The 18,421-nt window shown below is 44.5% G+C and overlaps 1 protein-coding gene across 1 annotated transcript in view; it reads right to left on the reverse strand.

Moving 5' to 3' along the window:
* ets1 (v-ets avian erythroblastosis virus E26 oncogene homolog 1) overlaps positions 1–17,789 on the reverse strand; it is a 108,830-nt gene extending 91,041 nt beyond the window's left edge. Inside the window, exons 1-3 of the mRNA XM_068053776.1 lie at positions 17,633–17,789; positions 16,332–16,413; positions 9,280–9,421 (exon numbers count right to left, since the gene is read on the reverse strand). Of these exons, the coding sequence (XP_067909877.1) occupies positions 9,280–9,421; positions 16,332–16,400 (211 nt within the window). The 5' untranslated portion in view covers positions 16,401–16,413; positions 17,633–17,789. The remainder of the gene's footprint in view (positions 1–9,279; positions 9,422–16,331; positions 16,414–17,632) is intronic.
* Between the last annotated feature and the right edge of the window lie 632 nt (positions 17,790–18,421).

The following is an 18,421-nucleotide window of genomic DNA, read 5'->3' on the forward strand; positions in this document are numbered from 1 at the left end:
CCAGAAGGCATTTGAAAAGGTGCCACATAAAAGGTCAATGCACAAAGTAGGAGCTCATGGCATAAGGGTTAACGTATTAGCATGGATAGAAGATTGGCTGGCTGGCAGAAAGCAGAGAGTATGCATAAATGGGTCCTTTTCTGATTGGCAGGACATGACGGGTAGAGTTCCGCAGGGATCTGTGCTGGAGCCTCAACTTTTTACAATTTATATCAACGACTTAGATGAGGGGAGCAATGGCTTGGTAGCTAAATTTGCAGATGACACAGAGATAGGTAGGTAAGTATGTTGTGAAGAGGACATGAGGAGATTGCAGACTGATAAAGATAGATTGAGTGAGTGGGCAAAAATCTGGCAGATGGAGTATGTGGGAAAATGTGAAGTTGTTCACTTTGGCAGGAAGAATAAAAAGCAGAGTATTACTTAAACAGAGAATGACTGCAGAATTCCGAGGTGCAGAGGGATCTAGGTGTTCTATCTAGTGCATGAGTCACAAAAAGTTAGTATGCAGGTACAGCAAGTCATAAAGTAAGCTAATGGAATGCTCTCCTTTATTATGACAGGAATTGAAAATAAAAGTAAGGATGTGATGTTTCAGTTATACAGGGCATTGGTGAGACCACATCCCGAATATTATGTGCAGTTTTGGTCTCCTTATTTAAGGAAGGATGTAAATGCATTGGAGGTGGTTCAGAGGAGGTTTACTAGATTGATACCTGGAATGAGGAAAGGTTGGACAGACTGGGCTTATTTTCACTGAAGGTTAGAAGAGTGAGGGGAGACTTGATTGAAGTGTATAAGATCCTGAACAGTCTTGACAAGGTGGATGTGGAAAGGATGTTTCCCCTTATGGGTGAGTCCAGAACTAGGGGGCACTGTTTTAAAATTTGGGGTCACCCTTTTAGGACAGAGATGAGGAGAAATTTTTTCTCTCAGAGGGTTGTGCAACTTTGGAACTCTCTGCTTCAGAAGGTGGTGGAGGCAGGGTCACTGAATATTTTTAAGGTGGAGGTAGATAGATTCTTGTGAGGTAAGGGAATCAAAGGTTAATGGGGTGGGGGGGAGGGGCGGGTACATGGGAGCGTGGAATTCCAGACACAAACAGATCAGTCATGATCTTATTGAATGGCAGAGCAGGCTCGAAGGGCTGAATGGCCTACTTCTACCCCTAATTCGTATGTTCATATGTGGGCTGGTAGTTAAGCCCCAATATTTATCTTCCTTTGTTGTCAAATTTATTCCACTGCCACTTAAAGAGAAATCCTATTCAATATGTGAGTATAGGGCAGGTATTTAGCTGCTGAAACAGTATTCAACCAAAATTAAATAAGATGAGTTAACACTTTGTACAGGGCAAAGGACTTGAAACAAACCACAAGTTTCCGTGTAAGTGAAGACTAATGAATAAATAACTTCAGTGAATCAAAGAGTGGGCTTAGAGCAGACTTCCACAAAGAATCAGTGGAAGAGAACTGCCATCTCAGTGGGTAACCGAACCAGGTGTTGTACTGAGCTATGCAGATTAAGGAATGCTCACATTTGATCCTTGATCTGTATTGAGTTAGCTTTTCTCAGCCAGGACTGTAATGCAGCTGCTACATGAACCAGGAAGGGCTCAAATCTATCCCATGAACCTTAAAGAAACTGCATGTTCATGGATGTTGGATGAGACAAAGGAACGACCATCTGGGATGCTCGAGAAATTCCGAACCAACATTCAGTAGGAGCTGAGTTGTCAACTTCCAACTTCCACATTTTAAATTCACACTCTCCTTACTTCAAACTCTTTATCCCTGGTTTATTTTGAAGTCTTCCTTCCTGGCTGATTCACCGTTCCCTTTGACTGCCTCATCTCTGTGTTGCTCCCCACACAGCAGCTTGCAATGCTGCAAGATTTAGAATAGATTGAAAGGATCAGAGACAAAAGGAAGAGTATGAAAGAGCAGAAAAGTGACATCCAAAGCAAAAGAGTCGAGAGAGAAAGAGACAGAAAATGAGGGAGGAAAAAGATGAAAAACAACATAAAGAGAAAGATAAAAGTGTAAAGGAATGAAGGAGAATCCAAAGTGGAAACAGAGAGAGAGCAAAACATTGAAGGAGGAGAGAAGGAGAAAAGGAGTGGAGGATCAGAAAAAAAATGAGGAAAGGGAATAATGGTTGATGTTTTCAAGAAAAGAATAAATAAAAAGATCACAGACAAAACTTTGCATGGAATCCTGAAGGACATCTTCCAGGGTTTCAAACATTACCAGGTGGGTATCTCAGAGTTGCAGCATAACTGAGCATTTGGGCTCACAATGAACAGGGAACATAGAAATTGGCTGATGGATTAATGGTAGATTTGTGATATTTTTAAATTCTTTCTTGGGATGCGAGCATTGCTGGCAAGGTCAGCATTTGTTGTCCATCCCTAATTGGCTGAGAGAAGGTAGTGGTGATCGGCTTTCTTGAACTGCTGCAGTCCATGTGGGGTAGTACAGCCAAAGTGCTGTTAGGAAGGGAGTTCCAGAATTTTGACCAAGCGACAGTGAAGGAATGGCAATATAGTTACAGGGCAGGATGGTGTGTGGCTTGGAAGGGAACTTGCAGGTAATGGTGTTCCCATGCATCTGCTGCCCTTGTCCTTCTAGGTGGTAGAGGTCATGGGTTTAGAAGGTGCTATCGAAGGAAGCTTGGTGAGTTGCTGCTGTGCATCTTGTAGATGCAGCCACTGTGAGCCAGTGGTGGAGGGAGTCAATATTTAAGGTGGTGGATGGGGTGCCGATCAAGTAGGCTGCTTTGTCCTGGATGGCGTCGAGCTTCTTGAGTGTTGCTGGAGCTGCACTCATCCAGGCAAGTGGAGAGTATTCCATCACACTCCTGATTTTGCCTTGTAGATGGTGGACAGGCTTTGGGGAGTCAGGAGGTGAGTTATTCCCAGCCTCCGACCTGCTCTTGTAGCCATGGTATTTATATGGCTACTCCCGTTAAGTTTTCGGTCAATGGTTGTTGCTGGGAGATTCAGCGCTGGTAATGCCATTGAATATCATGGGGAGATGGTTAGATTCTTCTTTGTTGGAGATGGTCATTACCTGGCACTTATGTGGTGCGAATGTTACTTGCCACTTATCTGCCCAAACCTGAATGTTGTCCAGGTCTTGCCACATGTGGACAGACTTCTTCAGTCTCGAACGGTTCTTAACGCCATGCAATCATCAGCGAACATATTCACTTCTGACTTTAGGATGGAAGAAAGGTCACTGATGAAGCAGCTGAAGATGATTGGGCCTCGGACACTACTCTACGGAACTCCTGCAGTGATGTCCTGGGCATTAATGTTTGGCCTCCAACAACCAAAACCATCCTCATTTGTGCCAGGTATGACTCCAAGCAGTGGAGAGTTTTTCCCCTAATTCCCATTACCTTCAATTTTGCTAGGGCTGTCTGATGCAACACTCAGCCAAATGTAGTCTTGATGTATCTTTAAATAAAAAAATAAAATGTCACCTCACCTCTGAAGTTCAGCTCTTTTGTCCATGTATGGACCAAGGCTGTAATGAGGTCTGGAGCCGAGTGGCCTTGGCAGAACCCAAACTGAGCATCCGTGAGCAGGTTGTTGCTGTGTAAGTGCCACTTGATAGCACTGTAAATGTCCCCTTCCATTACTTTGTGATGATCAAGAGGAGAATAATGGGGCGGTAATTGGCCAAACTGGATTTGTCCTGCTTTTTGTGGACAAGACAAAGCTGGGCAATTTTCCACATTGTCGGGTAGATGCCTGTATTGCAGCTGTACTGGAACAGTTTGGCCAGGGGCACGGCTAGTTCTGGAGTGCAAGTCTTCAGTACTACAGTAGCTGTTGCTGTATCCAGTGCCTTCAGCTGTTTCTTACTAACACGTGGAGTGAATTAAATTGGCTGAAGACTGGTATATGTGATGCTGGGGACTTCAGAAGGAGGCTGAGTGGATTTGGCTGAACATGGTTGCAAATACTTCAGCCTTGTCCTTTGACCTAACAAGCTGGGCTCCCCAATCATGGAGGATGGGGATGTTAGTGGAGCCACCTCCTCCCGTTAGATGTTTAATTGTCCACCACCTTTCACAACTGGATGTGGCAGGACTGCAGAGCTTTGAGCTGATCCATTGGTTGTGGGATTACTTAGCTCTGTCTACAGCATGCTGCTTCCACTGTTTAGCAGGAATGTAGTCCTGTATTATAGCTTCAGGATGGAAGACGGTCGCATACCCAAGGACCTTCTGTATGGTGAGGTAGCGGGGGCCAGATGACAGTAGGGCGACCAAAGCTCCACTTCAGGGATACTTGCAAGGGTGGCATGAAGATGCTAAATGTGTAACTAATGCTAAACTATCACACCTGGGAGTTACTAGCTGGCGAAAGAGAGAAATGGCGACACATCCTGTGGACTGGTGTTCGCTACCACAACGACCAGTTGCTACAGCAGCTTGGCAACAGGCGCCAACATCAAAAACAACAACTCACAGTGTCACTTGGCAGCTTCACATGCAGCACTTGTGGCAGAACCTGCCTCTCAAGGATTTACCTTCAGAACCAACAGCAAAGATGCACCAAGAGAAGACACCCCCATCTAAATGGATTGTTTGCTGCATGTCATTATCTTTCATAGATGGAAGATGCCAACTGGTCGTAGCTTCACCAGTTTGGGACCTCATTTTTATGTACACCTGGTGTTGCTCCTGGCATGCTTTCCTGCAGTCCTCATTGAACCAGGGTTGATTCCCTATCTTGATGGTAATGGTAGAGTGGGGGATATGCCAGGCCATGAGGTTACAGATTATAGTTGAATACAATTCTGCTGCTGCTGCTGACGGCCCACAGCGCCTCATGGATGCCAGTTTTGAACTGCAAGATCTGTTCTGAGTCTATACCATTTAGCATAGTGGTATGGTGGTAGTGCCACACAAGACAATGGACGATATCCTCAGTGTGAAGTCGGGACTTTGTCTCCACAAGGACTGTACAATGGTCACTCCTACCCATACTGTCATGGACAGATGAACCTGCGACAGGTAGATTGACAAGAGCGAGGTCAAGCAGGTTTTTCCCTCTTGTTGGTTCCCTCACCACCTACCACAGGCCCAGTCAAACAGCTGTCTTTCAGGACTCAGCAGCTCAGTCAGTAGTGGTGCATCATCTTGGTGATGGGCATTGAAGACCCCCCCCCTCCAGAATGCATTCTGTGCTTCTTCCAAGTGGCGCTCAATATGAAGGAGTACTGATTCATTAGTTGAGGGAGGGAGGTAGTTGGTACTCAGCAGGAGGTTTCCTTGTCCATGTTTGACCTGGTGCAATTAGACATCATGGGGCCAGAGTCAATATTGAGGACTCCCAGGGTAATTCACTCCTGACTGTACCACTGTGCCGCCATCTCTGGTGGATCTGTCCTGCCGGTGGGACAGGACATACCTGGGGATGGTGATAGAGAAGTTTGGGACATTGGCTGCATGTATGATTCGGTGAGTATGACTATGTCAGGCTGCTGCTTGACTGGACTGGAACCAGAGAGCAGAAGATGGCACTTCCCAAAAGAGCAAGACAATCCATAGGCGAGACATACAAGGTTCCTGTCATATACCTCAGAGTGTTTGTGACAAAGTTGCATTAAAAGAATGTAGTCTATTGTCTAAATATGGGATGGACTATCAGGGAGTGGCACAGGCCAGCAGGAAGCAACAAATGATATTGAGTGCAGGGGTCATAAAAAATTCAAAGTCTATATAGCAACATTTTTTTGTTAAAACATTTTTAAAAATTGAGGATATTGTGCTACTTTAGCCTTGATTATGGAAATGCATCAGTTTATTTTATCATATTGACAGAGGAACTTTCTGTTAGCTGTGTGTTACAGGAATTTAGCGTTTTTCTTACTGAGCTACCTAGACGAAGGATCAAGGCCCACATTGCAGGACACCACCTAGGATGAAAATGAATAGGAGGAAAGGTAAGATGAGTCAAGAATAGTGATTCGGTAATAAACTTTTAGTGAATTTTAGAAGGAAGGGAAGATTACTGAAGGTGATATATCCCCTAGTTTTGAGGATCTGGATAGTAAATGAGTTAGAGTAGGACATGCTGGATTTCAACTTGGTCAAATTAGGGAGAAAGAGTGTGAAGGATGGCTTGCTTGCAGCTTATAGAAGGAACAAGAGTGGAAGTTTGAAAGAAGCACTAATTTTCTTGATCAAATAGCGAGGTACAAGAAAGGTTGTGACAGAACTGCTGTTTTAGAGGTGATGACTCAATGTGGTTTGTGATAAGGCTCATATCATATGTGTGGTAACTCTGCACTAGGTGCACAGGCTGGCCTTCCTGTTTGTCATTTTCTGTTGATCACTAGGCATTATTATTGTGTTGGTTTGAGGTGCATTACTGTGCTCGCTTGAATAAATTCTAGCAATTTTTTTGCTAAAAGTAACACTTATTTTGAAATGGTGCCAACCAGCAGCACAGAGTTATACCATATGCTCCGCATTGCTCTGCTCACCAGTGTCAGGAATGCCAGTGACATTTTTTTGGAAAACAAAGTGCCAACTGTACTGTTAAATCTTTATTAACTTAAGAAATTGGCTTGGCTTTTACAAACATTCACATAAATTTTAAATTGATTTTTTTTTTGCTTCAGATGTGTTATACTGCAAGACCCAAGTGATGTGACAGTCTCATACCACTTGCTAACATTCCAGCCATGGTCAGATTGCAGGCCTCAGTCTGCACTTTGTGTTTTAATCAACATGCAAATGGCATTCTGATTGTCCTTTAACCTCGTTGTGTTGCTGAGAGCTGGATAGCTGGACTGGAAAGCCATGGGCAGGGTGACAGGGGTGGAGAATGCTGGGACACTTTTCATCCAGTGAAAATATTATGATTAGGAGTGATTCAGTCGAGACTGATGCACAAGTGTTACCACTAAACTATCATTAAATCCAAGAAGATAAATTCCTCTCCATCAACACATTTGCAGCGCCTTTCATTTCTTTCTCAACTACCACAAGGAAGAAGAACAACAACTTGTGTTTATATATCGCCTTTAATGTAACAAAATGTCCCAAGGTGCTTCACAGAGACATGATTAAACAAAATATGATACCGAAAAGGTATTAGGGCAGGCGCCCAAAAGCTTGGCCAGAGGTAGGTTTTAAGAAGTGTCTTAAAGGAGGAAAGCGAGGTAGAGAGGCAGAGAGATTTAGGGTGGGACTTCCAAAGATTAGGGGCCAGACAGCTGAAGGCACAGCCACCAACAGTACAACAATTAAACTCAGGCATGCTCAACAGGCCTGAATTAGAGGAGTACAGACATCTTGGAGAGTTGTCGAGCTGCAGGATATGGCAAGATCAAATGGTTGGCTTTGAATATGGGTTGGGGAGTTTACATGGAGGGCGAGATTAAGGGAGGATAGCAGGGCAGTGAACTCAGAGGATAGAGAACATGATTAATTGAGATGGAGGTTAAAATCACCTTGGATGAGAAGCCGCTCAGTGCAGAGGCTGAGGGAGGAAAGCAGTGAAGATAGCTCATTGAAAAAATTGACATGGTTCTTGGGCAGTAGGGAATCAGAATCTTAAATGAGACTTGAGGAGGTGGAAAAAGGTGGGAAGCTCAAAGAAGAAAAAAGTGCCAGAAAAGTAAGGAGACAGACCAAGGTGTGATTTGGTTATCAGAGCCACATTGCCACCACAACAGTCTAGGTGAGGCACACGGTGAAAGGTATAGCCAGGCAGGAGGCTTCAGCTCGGGGGAAGGTGGCATCACCCTTCTTCCAGGTCTGCGTCAAGGCCTTGATGTCAATGCAATCATCCACAATACGCTCATGGATCGCAAGAGCTTTGTTTGCAAGTGAACAGACATTCTGGAGATGGGCAGTGATAGCTGGACCACTGGCAGAGTCCACAGGATCAGGATTGGGAAGGGTGAGTTAGACAGGTGGGAGATTACGAAAATCAGCCCCAGTTGATGCGCTCGTCGGGTCGGTTGGCGAGAGAGTTGGATGGAGCAGTTGGGGTTGCTGCTCATGAGGAGACTGCGATGAGTGCCGTGATGGGCCGTTCAGAGAATGCTATGAAAGGCACAGAGGGAAGCTGTAGTCTTATCTAAGAAGGGATCAAGTCTGGGACGATGGCAGGAGAGAAGGAATGTTGAGGAGTACTGAAGGATTGGGGTAGGGATTTGGGAAGGGAGAGTATCCGAGAGGGGAGAAATGAAAGAGGCGTAATGATAAGAGAGATGGGTCTGGGAGGGGCAGAGAGTAGAGAAGTAAAAAGAGAGGAAAATAATAAAGTGGAAATGGAAGTGATGGGCTCAGGTCTGGAGCAGCACCAAAATTGCACACAAATGGACACAAGAAGCAGCATTAGTGGGTTTCACCCCATGAAAGAATGGATTGAAGCAGATCAAATTAATTTTACATCATTTACATCAGTTTTGATGAAGGCTTTCTAATCAAAGTATGAACCTGCCTTTTCTCCTTCAAATGCCAATTGAACTGCTATGTATTTCCAGCATTTTCTGATATTATTTCAGTTTTCTTTCTTTTATCTTTATTTATAGCCATTTCTCTTTGGCCTCCTTATCTCGAGAGACAATGGGTAAGCGCCTGGAGGTGGTCAGTGGTGTGTGGAACAGCGCCTGGAGTGGCTATAAAGGCCAATTCTAGAGTGACAGGCTCTTCCACAGGTGCTGCAGAAAAATTTGATTGTCGGGGCTGTTACACAGTTGGCTCTTCCCTTGCGCCTCTGTCTTTTTTCCTGCCAACTGCTAAGTCTCTTCGACTCGCCACACTTTAGCCCCGCCTTATAGCCATTAGAGAGAGTCCTTCATCAGAGAGAGGAGATCCTCCTCAGAGAGAGGCCAGATAACTAAACTTGGTCAAAGAACGAGAGGACATTCATCAGAGAAATTAGATCATTAGACAGAGCAGTTAATAGAAAGGAAATAATCGTCAAAGACAGAAGGCCTTAATTGAATATGGAGAGCCTCACTGAATAGATAAGATTTTCATCAGAGAAAGAAAATCTTCATCTATGTTTGTTAACCTTCATCAAAGCTGAAACCTTCAGCAGAGGCAAGAAAACTTCCTCCTTCTGATCAGTCCTGATCCGAACCCATTTCCAAGGAGGAAATGCTGCTTTTCCAACACATTGCTCCAGGCCACCTGCATATTGAAGTCAGGTACATTCAGTGCTGGAGTAACAAAGCACAGTTTTTTTGGGAATGGGGAGTGGGTACTGGTAATTGGTGTGTTGTGCACCGCTATATCTCTTACCTGGAGTAGAATACTCAAGTCCATTGGGTACCTCCTGAGCTGCAACCTCGTCCTGCTGTTGACAGTAGAATCTTTGTTGGTAGTAGTTATCAGGAAATCCTACCATGGGTGGGTCTTCACATATGTCAACAGGGACCTGCCTCTGAAATACAGAAACAACACCTCATTATATGGAACCCGACTTCACGTACATTCAAATCATTATTAACAAAATTATTTTTTAGCGGACATAATCCCAGCCAGTGTGTGGAAGGTTACAAAATGCTATATTATGGAGCGTGTGAAAATCAGTTAGAACACAGACTGGATACAGAGTACTGTCCCCTCAATACTGCGTCATCAAGCACTCTCAATTCAGGTACAACCCAAGCTAGGTGCAGATTGCAACTCCCTCCACATAATCCCATCAAACAGTTCTAGATCAGATAAAGCGTGGGTTAGATACAGAGCAACGATCACTCTATACTGTCCTATCAAACACTTCCAGGGGTAGGTACAGTAGGGGTTAGAGCAAAGATCCCTCTACATTGTTGCATCAAACACTCCGAGTGCCAGTACAGCATAGGTTGGATACAAAAACACAGAATTGTTACAGTGCAGAAGGAGGCCATTTGGCCCATCGTGTCCACACCGGCTCTCCAAAAGAGCAATTTACTCAGCTCCATTCCTCCTACTTCTCTCCGTAACCCGGCACTCTTCCTTTTCATATAGCAGTCTAATTCCCTTTTGAATGCTTCAATTGAACCTGCCTCCACCACATTCTCAGGTAGTGCATTCCAGACCTTAATCACTCTCAAAGTAAAACATCCTCTACACTGTTGCATCAAAGACTCCCAGGGCAGATACAGTATTGGTTAGATACAAAGTAAAGTTCCCTCTACACTCTCCTGCCAAATACTCCAGGGCAGGTACAGTACGGGTTAGATACAGAGTAAGTCTCCCTTTACACTGTCCCGTCAAATACTCCAGGGAAGGTACAGCATGGGTTAGATACAGAGTAAAGCTCCCTCCATTTGGCTCTTACTATGTGCCTCAACCTGGAATAACATCCCATACTATGCGAGTGTTACTTTTCTTTCATTCTTTTTTATTCGTTCTTGAGATGTGAGCGTTGCCTGCAAGGCCAGCATTTATTGCCCATCCCTAATTGCCTTTGAGCAACACAAGCATCCCACTGGATCTACTGTGTTCCAGGGTTCACAAATTCGGTTCATTAATGTCCCTATATGTGACTCCAGACCCATAGCAATGTGTTTGACTCTTAACTGCCCTGTGACATGGCCTGGCAAGGCACGCAGCTATATTCAAAGAGGTAGCTCACCACCGCCTTCTCAAGGGCAATCAGGAGTAGGCAATGAATGCTGGCCTGGTCAGTGATTCCCATATCTCATGAATGAATAAAAGAAATACAGCTGCCTTTGCAATGTTGAGACATGTTGAAGAAATACCAAGTTCACAAAAATGTTTCAAACACAGAACATAAATCCAATCAAAAGACATCAACTGCCCACAATCTGATGAGAATGAAACAGTACTCTTCCAAGCTCCCTTCTTCTGCAAACAAAATAAAAAAGTTTTCCATAGAAAATACCCCTTTAACAGCACAAGAAATTCAAATAACAGAACATAAAGTAATTGCTATATTCTAACTCTCCCATCGAAGCCCATTCCTCTATTACTTTAGATCCCCTCCAGAAGCCCATTCCTTCAGTATCATAACTCTACCATTGAAGCTCATCCCTCTAGGACCCTAACTCGTCTACAGAAGCCCATGCCTCTGGGACACTAGCTCTCTCAATGAATCCCATTCTCTGGTACCCCAACTCTTTCAGTGAAGCCCATCCCTCTGGTGTCCTAACTCTCCCATTGAATCTCATACATCTAGCATCCTAACTGTTCCATACAGACACACACATGTACACATACTCAATAACATGCATAGGGTTGCAATATACATTCCCAGTGCCAAAATCGGTGACAGACGTAATCAATGGCAGTCTGCCCGTGCGGACTACACGTCGCGAGCCAGCATGATATTAAATGCAGCAGCTCATTTAAATGACCAGGACGGACCACCCTCCACCTGCCCACACCCACCCCCCCACCCCTACCAATGACGAGGAGGGGGTGGGAGATCTGTCCCCAGCAATGCTTCCGCTGCCTTTGTGCAGGCGCTGATGCCATTTTTAAAGGGCTTCAAGCCCTATCGTTACATTTAAATATTTAAAGGAGAATGGATTTTTAAAAATTAAATGAATTGATCTTGCCCTTCTCCCAGCCCCCCACCCAACAACCATAGATTTAATTCCTTGCCCTCTCCCCCTCAAAATACTTACATTGTGCGCCTGACCTCCCCCCACCAAAGTTCATAAACTTTAAACGTTACCATTTCCCACCATCCCTACACCAATGAAATGACTCTGATGCCACTCCCTGCTACCCACCCCAGCACTGAAAGACTTACCTGCTCCCTGTTCCCCACCAGTGTGGGGGTGCCAGCCACTGGCACCAATATCGCTCCGGGACGGACAGCGGGAGCGCAACGGTAATCAATTCATTTATTTACATTGATTAACATATTTAAATTGGGCTCCCGTCGCCAAGTGGAGGGGGGGCCGCTACAAGGCCTCGCTCCCACTGGCAATGTGGGGCCGGGCCTTCCTGGCGTTGAGGTCCATTGCAGGCCTGTCCTGGAGGCATTTTCTGGCCCCTCTCGCCACGATCCCTGACGTCAGAGGTCTATAAAATTCAGCCCATAATTTTACACAGTCACACATGCTTACTTGCAAATTTCCAGTATTTAAATATCTGCAGCTTTTAGTCTCCAGTCTTCATTTGGTAAAGTTCTGAGATCAACTGAAGCAATAAGGAATCCAATAGCAACAACTTGCATTTATACACCATGTCCCCCTCCCCCCATCTTTAATGTAAAAAAAAGTTCCCAAGGGGCTTCACAGAGATGTAAGGAAAATAATGGATGCCAAACCAAAGAAGGGTGACCAAAGCTTGATCAATGATTTGGGTTATAAGAGTGAAAGCAAGTCAGAGAGGTGGAGAAATTTATGGAGGCAATTCCAGAGCTTGGAGTCTAAGCACCTGAAAGCACAGCCACCAATGATGAGGCAAAGCGAGAGGAGATGCACCAGACACCAGAGTGAGAGGATTGGAGAGTTCATGGGTGTGGTGTTGTTGTGAGTGTTCCTGCCTCTAACACAACTTCAGGCAGTGTGTTCCTGATTCCAACCACCCTTTGGGTGAAAATTTTTTTCCTCAAACCCCCTCTAAACCTCCTGCTCCTTACTTTAAATCTATGCCCCCTGGTTATTGACCCCTCCGCTAAGGGAAAAAGTTTCTTCCTATCTATCCTATCCATGCCCCTCAATCAGGTCCCCCTCAGCCTTCTCTGCTCCAAGGAAAACAACCCTAGCCTATCCAGTCTCTCTTCATAGCTGAAATGCTCCAGCCCAGACAACATCCTGGTGAGTCTCCTCTGCACCCTCTCCAATGCAATCACATCCTTCCTATAGTGTGGTGACCAGGACTGTACACAGTACTCCAGGTGTGGCCTAACTAGTGTTTTATACAGCTCCATCATAACCTCCCTGCTCCTATATTCTATGCCTCGGCTAATAAAGGCAAGTATCCCATATGCCTTCCTAACCACCTTATCTACCTGTTCTTCTGTCTTCAGTGATCTATGGACAAGTACACCAAGGTCCCTCTGGCCCTCTGTACTTCCTATGGTCCTACCATCCATTGTATATTCCCTTGCCTTGTTAGTCCTCCCAAAAATGCATCACCTCACACTTCTCAGGATTAAATTCCATTTTCCACTGCTCTGCCCATCTTACCAACCCATCTATATCATCCTGTAATCTAAGGCTTTTCTCCTCATTATTTACAACACCAATTTTTGTGTCATCTACAAACTTACTGATCATACCTCATATATTCACGTCTAAATCATTAATGTACACTACAAACAGCAAGGGTCCCAGCACTGATCCCTGTGGTACACCACTGGTAACAGGCTTCCAATTGCAAAAAACAACCCTCGACCATCACCCTCTGCTGCCTGACATTAAGCCAATTTTGGATCCAATTTGCCAAATTGCACTGGATCCCATGGGCTCTTACCTTGACAAATCTCCCATGCGGGACCTAATCAAAAGCCTTACTGAAGTCATGTAGACTACATCAACTGCTTTATTCTCATCTACACACCTAGTCACCTCCTCGAAAAATTCCATCAAATTTGTTCGACATAATCTCTCCCTGACAAACGCATGCTAACTATCCTTGATTAATCCCTGCCTGTCCAAGTGGAGATTAATCCTGTCTCTCAGAAATGTTTCCAATAGTTTCCCTACCTAGACTCATTGGCCTATAATTACCTTGTTTATCCCTACTACCTTTCTTGAATAAAGGTACCACATTCGCTGTCCTCCAGTCCTCTGGTACCTCTCCCGTAGCCAGAGAGGATTTGAAAATTTGTAAAGAGAACCTGCAATCTCCTCCCTTGCCTCACATAACAGCCTGGGATACATCTCATCTGAGCCTGGGGATTTATCCACTTTTAAGCCCGCTAAAACTGCCAATACCTCCTCCCTTTCAATGTTAGTTTGTTCAAGTACATCACAATCCCCCTCCCTGATCTCTACACCTACATCTTCCTTCTCCATAGTGAACACAGATGAAAAGTAATCATTTAAAACCTCACCTATGTCCTCCGGCTCCACACTCAGATTGCCACTTTGGTCCCTAATGGGCCCTACTCTTTCCCTGGTTATCCTCTTGCCCATAATATACTTATAAAATGCCTTGGGATTTTCCTTTATCTTGCCTGCCAGTGTTTTTTTCAAGCCCCCTCTTCACTCTCCTAATTACTTTTTTAAGTACCTCCCCTACATTTTCTATACTCCTCTACGGCCTCCGCTGTTTTCAGCACTCTGAATCTGTCATAAGCCTCCTTTTTTTCCTTATCCAATCCTCTATATCACTTGACATCCAGGGTTCCCTGTAGAGTTTGGATGAGCTGAAATTTACAGAGGCTGGAGGATGGGATGTTAGCCAGGACAGCATTGGAACAGTTGAACTAGAGGTGACAAAGGGTTTCAGATGAGGGTTTCAGCTGCAGCGGGGCTGAGGCTGGGGTAGCGACAGTCGATGTATGAAGGAAGATGTAAGCAGTCTGGCTGATGGAGAGAATACCAGAACAGAAGCACAGCTCAAGGTCAAATAGGACATCAAAGTTGTGAAGTCTGATTCAGCCTGAAAGAGTGACTGAAGAGGGGAATGGATTAAGCGTAAAGGCAAGGTGTTTGTGACAAAGAGCTGAAGACAATGGCTTCGGTCTTCCCAATATTCAACTGGAGGAAACAGCGGCTCATCCAAGAACAAATATGCGAGAAGTAGATTTATAGACGATGCTTGATTGCTACAAGTAGGTCTATATGTGAAGACTTTGCCCAAGATTGGCGAATGCTGTTTAACTTAGATAAGTGCAGTGTTATTCATGTGGGAAAGTCAAATGCTGAACATGCATACACCCTCCAGGATAATGAATTATGGTTAGTGGTGAAAGAAAGAGATCTGGGAATTTTAGTGCATCAATGTCTAAAGGTTCATGACTAGTTCCATGGGAGAGGAGCTAGAGACAGAGGTTCAGGGCTAGCGCAGGGGATCCCAGAGAGGCACAGGGTAAAGGGAGGTTTGGCTTGGAATGCAAAGGGGAAGGGAGGAAGCAGCAGAGGCAGCTGAATGGTAACAAAATAACCCCTTGAACTTATTGCATTTGTTTATAAAGGTGGAAGAGGCAGGGACATGTGTTCAAGGAGATGCTTGGTAGTGGAGGGAAGAAGTTGGTGGGGGATTTGAGGGGGGAGGGGGGGGGGGGTGGGGGTTACCCAGAGTAGCTGGTAGTTTTGAAGCAGAATATGGCCTGGAAGAGCTTGATGTAACCCAGCTAGATAGGACAGTGGATAGATAAGCCAGTTGTGCATAAGATATGCTCAGGTCTACATCCCTTGGCCTTAAGGAAGTGAAGATGGAAGCTGTAGCAGAGGGAATGGTTGTGATGAGAGGCAGTGAAGGTTTTACTGGGGATAAAAACATCAAAAGTGAAGGTGAGGGAGTGATTGAACAAATCAACAGCTCTCTCAGTATTGTAGTGGGTGGAGTACCAAAGACAGGATAGTTGGGAGTTTGCCAGTTGTGGCCATAGAAACAAACAGCTTGCAGATACCAGGGGCACTAAACTCGGTCAGATTAGACACTGGCTTGAGGCCGTTAGGAGAGTCCAAGGATAGGGGGATACATGAGCAATGGGCAATAGCAGCTCACAGTTTTATAATTGTTCAAATTTCCACTTCACATGGAAATTTTTAGCAATCACTTTAAGAACTGAGTTTGGGTGCCAAGCACGAGGAAACTGACCGCAGCATGCATGGAACATGCTATGGTCATACGCACCCAAATTTATCAAAGTGAGCCTTAAACAGGCAGTTGGGCCTCTATTTGCATATATACTGAATGCCTAAGGGGGAACCTTTCCCAATATTACAGGTAGCACACTTTTGTCGCAGAATAAGGGCACACATGCCATCCATCTTATTGATACTTTAAGCTACCATTTTACATTTGTAAAACAGCTGCAAAATAATTTGATTTCTCGGTCTACGTTCGTTATGCAGTACACTGTTTAGTAACCAAATTCAGTGGATATATCGGACATAGCTATGCATGTTTCACTTTGTTTGGTCCTTTAACACAACATAACAGCTGAGAACACTGAGTTTCCTTTTCTATTGTGTTTCAATTTTCAGTTTTCATCTTTTTCTGTTTTTATTGCATGCTAGACTTACCAGCATATTCTAATGATCGGGTTGGGAGATTGTAAGCTCTTCCCCCCACTTGGATTGTTTGACATGGGCTGTGACAGGGTGAGTAACGTTTCCGTTTGCTTGCACCTCTGCCAAGGTCGTCTGATTTTACCATTTCCTGCCTCTCTAAAGGCTCGAAGAGCAGAGTGCCTGGCTGTCCGTACTACTTACCATTAGACCCCTGTAAGGTGGAGGGTAGGAGCTGCAGCTTCCAGCCATTGCCTCGAGGTAATAATTCATCTTCAAAATCTGCCTAAAACCACAAGAAGCAAGAGCCTGTTAAACGTTAGATCCTTTGACAGTACCCAGGGAAAGGAAACACCAACCTAATTTACTCTCATTTCATAACTTGTATGTTTTTCTTAATGGATTTCTCTCAATCTGTTACACACATTTATATCAAAATTAAACTTAAAGTACAACAGGTCATCTACACTTTGCTTTCTGGCAGTTGTTTCCTACTTTACTGACAATAACACAAAATGCAGTTTAACAATGGTTGAAGTGTTTAAAATTTCATTAATGTGACTAGAGTAAAATGCAGGGCTCTATATGAAGTAAGCACTGATATACCAAGTGAAATGAATATTGCTAACATGAACAGTGGTGCACACAGTATTGTAGTCCACACTGGTGTGTAGTTACTGATGCACATTACATTGTACACTGATATAATCTTGTACACGATGACGGACACACACTGTTGCACACAGTGATTAACACAGTCTGCTGTGCACAATGATTCATATATTCTGCTGTGCATAGTGACTGGTGTATACACAATGAACGTCCTTGTGTGCAATTTATATAGCTTATTCACACTGATTGATACGCTCTTGTGCCTAATGACTGATACACTGTTAAAAAGTTACTGATGTATGCTTTGCTGTGCACAATGATTATGCACAGATTAACACAACTGTTCACAATGATTAATACACTTTCCTATATACACATAGTTGATGTATTTTGCTATGCACATGCATTGATACACATGTTGGCATTCTTTGCTGTGCAGTTACTCACATACAGCGTTCGACGCAATTACTTATACTGTGCACAATGATTGCTATTCACAGGGATTGATACTTATGCTGCAGTGACCGTTCCTTGCTGATTGTTATCCAGTACTCATTACACGCCTGGAGACTCGCTCAGTGCACAGTTGCTTCCACAGAATCGCACACTTTACCCCCGAAACCAGACCCGGCTGCCCCGTGTTGCAGAGTTCTGGGCTATGGGCTCAGGGATGAAAGGTTAAATCTGATTTTTCCACAGAAAAACAAAACTGATTTATAGAGACTGAAGCAGTAAATGTCTTGCTCAGAGTTGCAAGTTCTTACTGACAATACCAAACCATTCCCGCAAGAACCTCTAAAGCAGAGATTTTAGAATAAGACATTTCAAATTCATTGCCGCATGTGCAGCAACTCCGCAGAAACACTGAATTGCAAAGCAGGACAGCAATGTACCTTGAAGCTCAGTACAGGGCTGAGTTAACTACTCTTTGGATACCCTGTGCTCCCGGAGCCGATTCCCCGTCCCAGTCCAGCTCTCAGCTCCCGCTCCTTTGCACCGACCGCTGCCTTCTCCTTACTTCTCGCCAATCTTTAATTCCTCGAGGCTACAGTGCGTGGACTCCACCTATTTAACAGCCCAGTTTAATTTACATCACGTCCTACCGGATCCCAACCTTCCTCAAACAGGAATTGCGAGAGGTCACCCGGGAGAATGGCGATTGATTCTCACAGGGCCGAATATATTCCTGCTCCAAGGAGACTCCCCTGGCCGGCCGCATTGGGACAGTTCAGAACTTGGGTGTTTGGGCTGACAAGAACATACAACAGGCCTGTACACACCAGGGTTCCTGTGACTGCCTGGAGGGGTATATGGCCAGGGACCCAGTGATCCAATGATACAGTGACTGAGGATAAATGACCAGGGGCAGAGTGACCAGGGAGACAGTGAACATGAATACAGTCGAAGAGCCATAGAGTCATTTACAGCACAGAAGAAGGCTATTCGGCACATTGAGTCCATGCTGGCTCTTTGTACAGCAATCAAGTCAGTCCCATTCCTTTACTCTATCCCTGTAGCCCTGCAAGTTTATTTCTGTCAAGTGCCAATCCAATTTCCTTTTGAAATCATTGTTTCCACTTTCACCACCCTCACAGGCAGCGACTCCAGGTTATTACCACTCGTTGCATAATAAAATTATTCCTCACATTTCCTTGCATCTCTTGCCCAAAACCTTCAATCTT

The sequence above is a fragment of the Heterodontus francisci genome, chromosome 22 (genome assembly GCF_036365525.1).
Source record: "Heterodontus francisci isolate sHetFra1 chromosome 22, sHetFra1.hap1, whole genome shotgun sequence".
NCBI lineage: Eukaryota > Metazoa > Chordata > Chondrichthyes > Heterodontiformes > Heterodontidae > Heterodontus > Heterodontus francisci.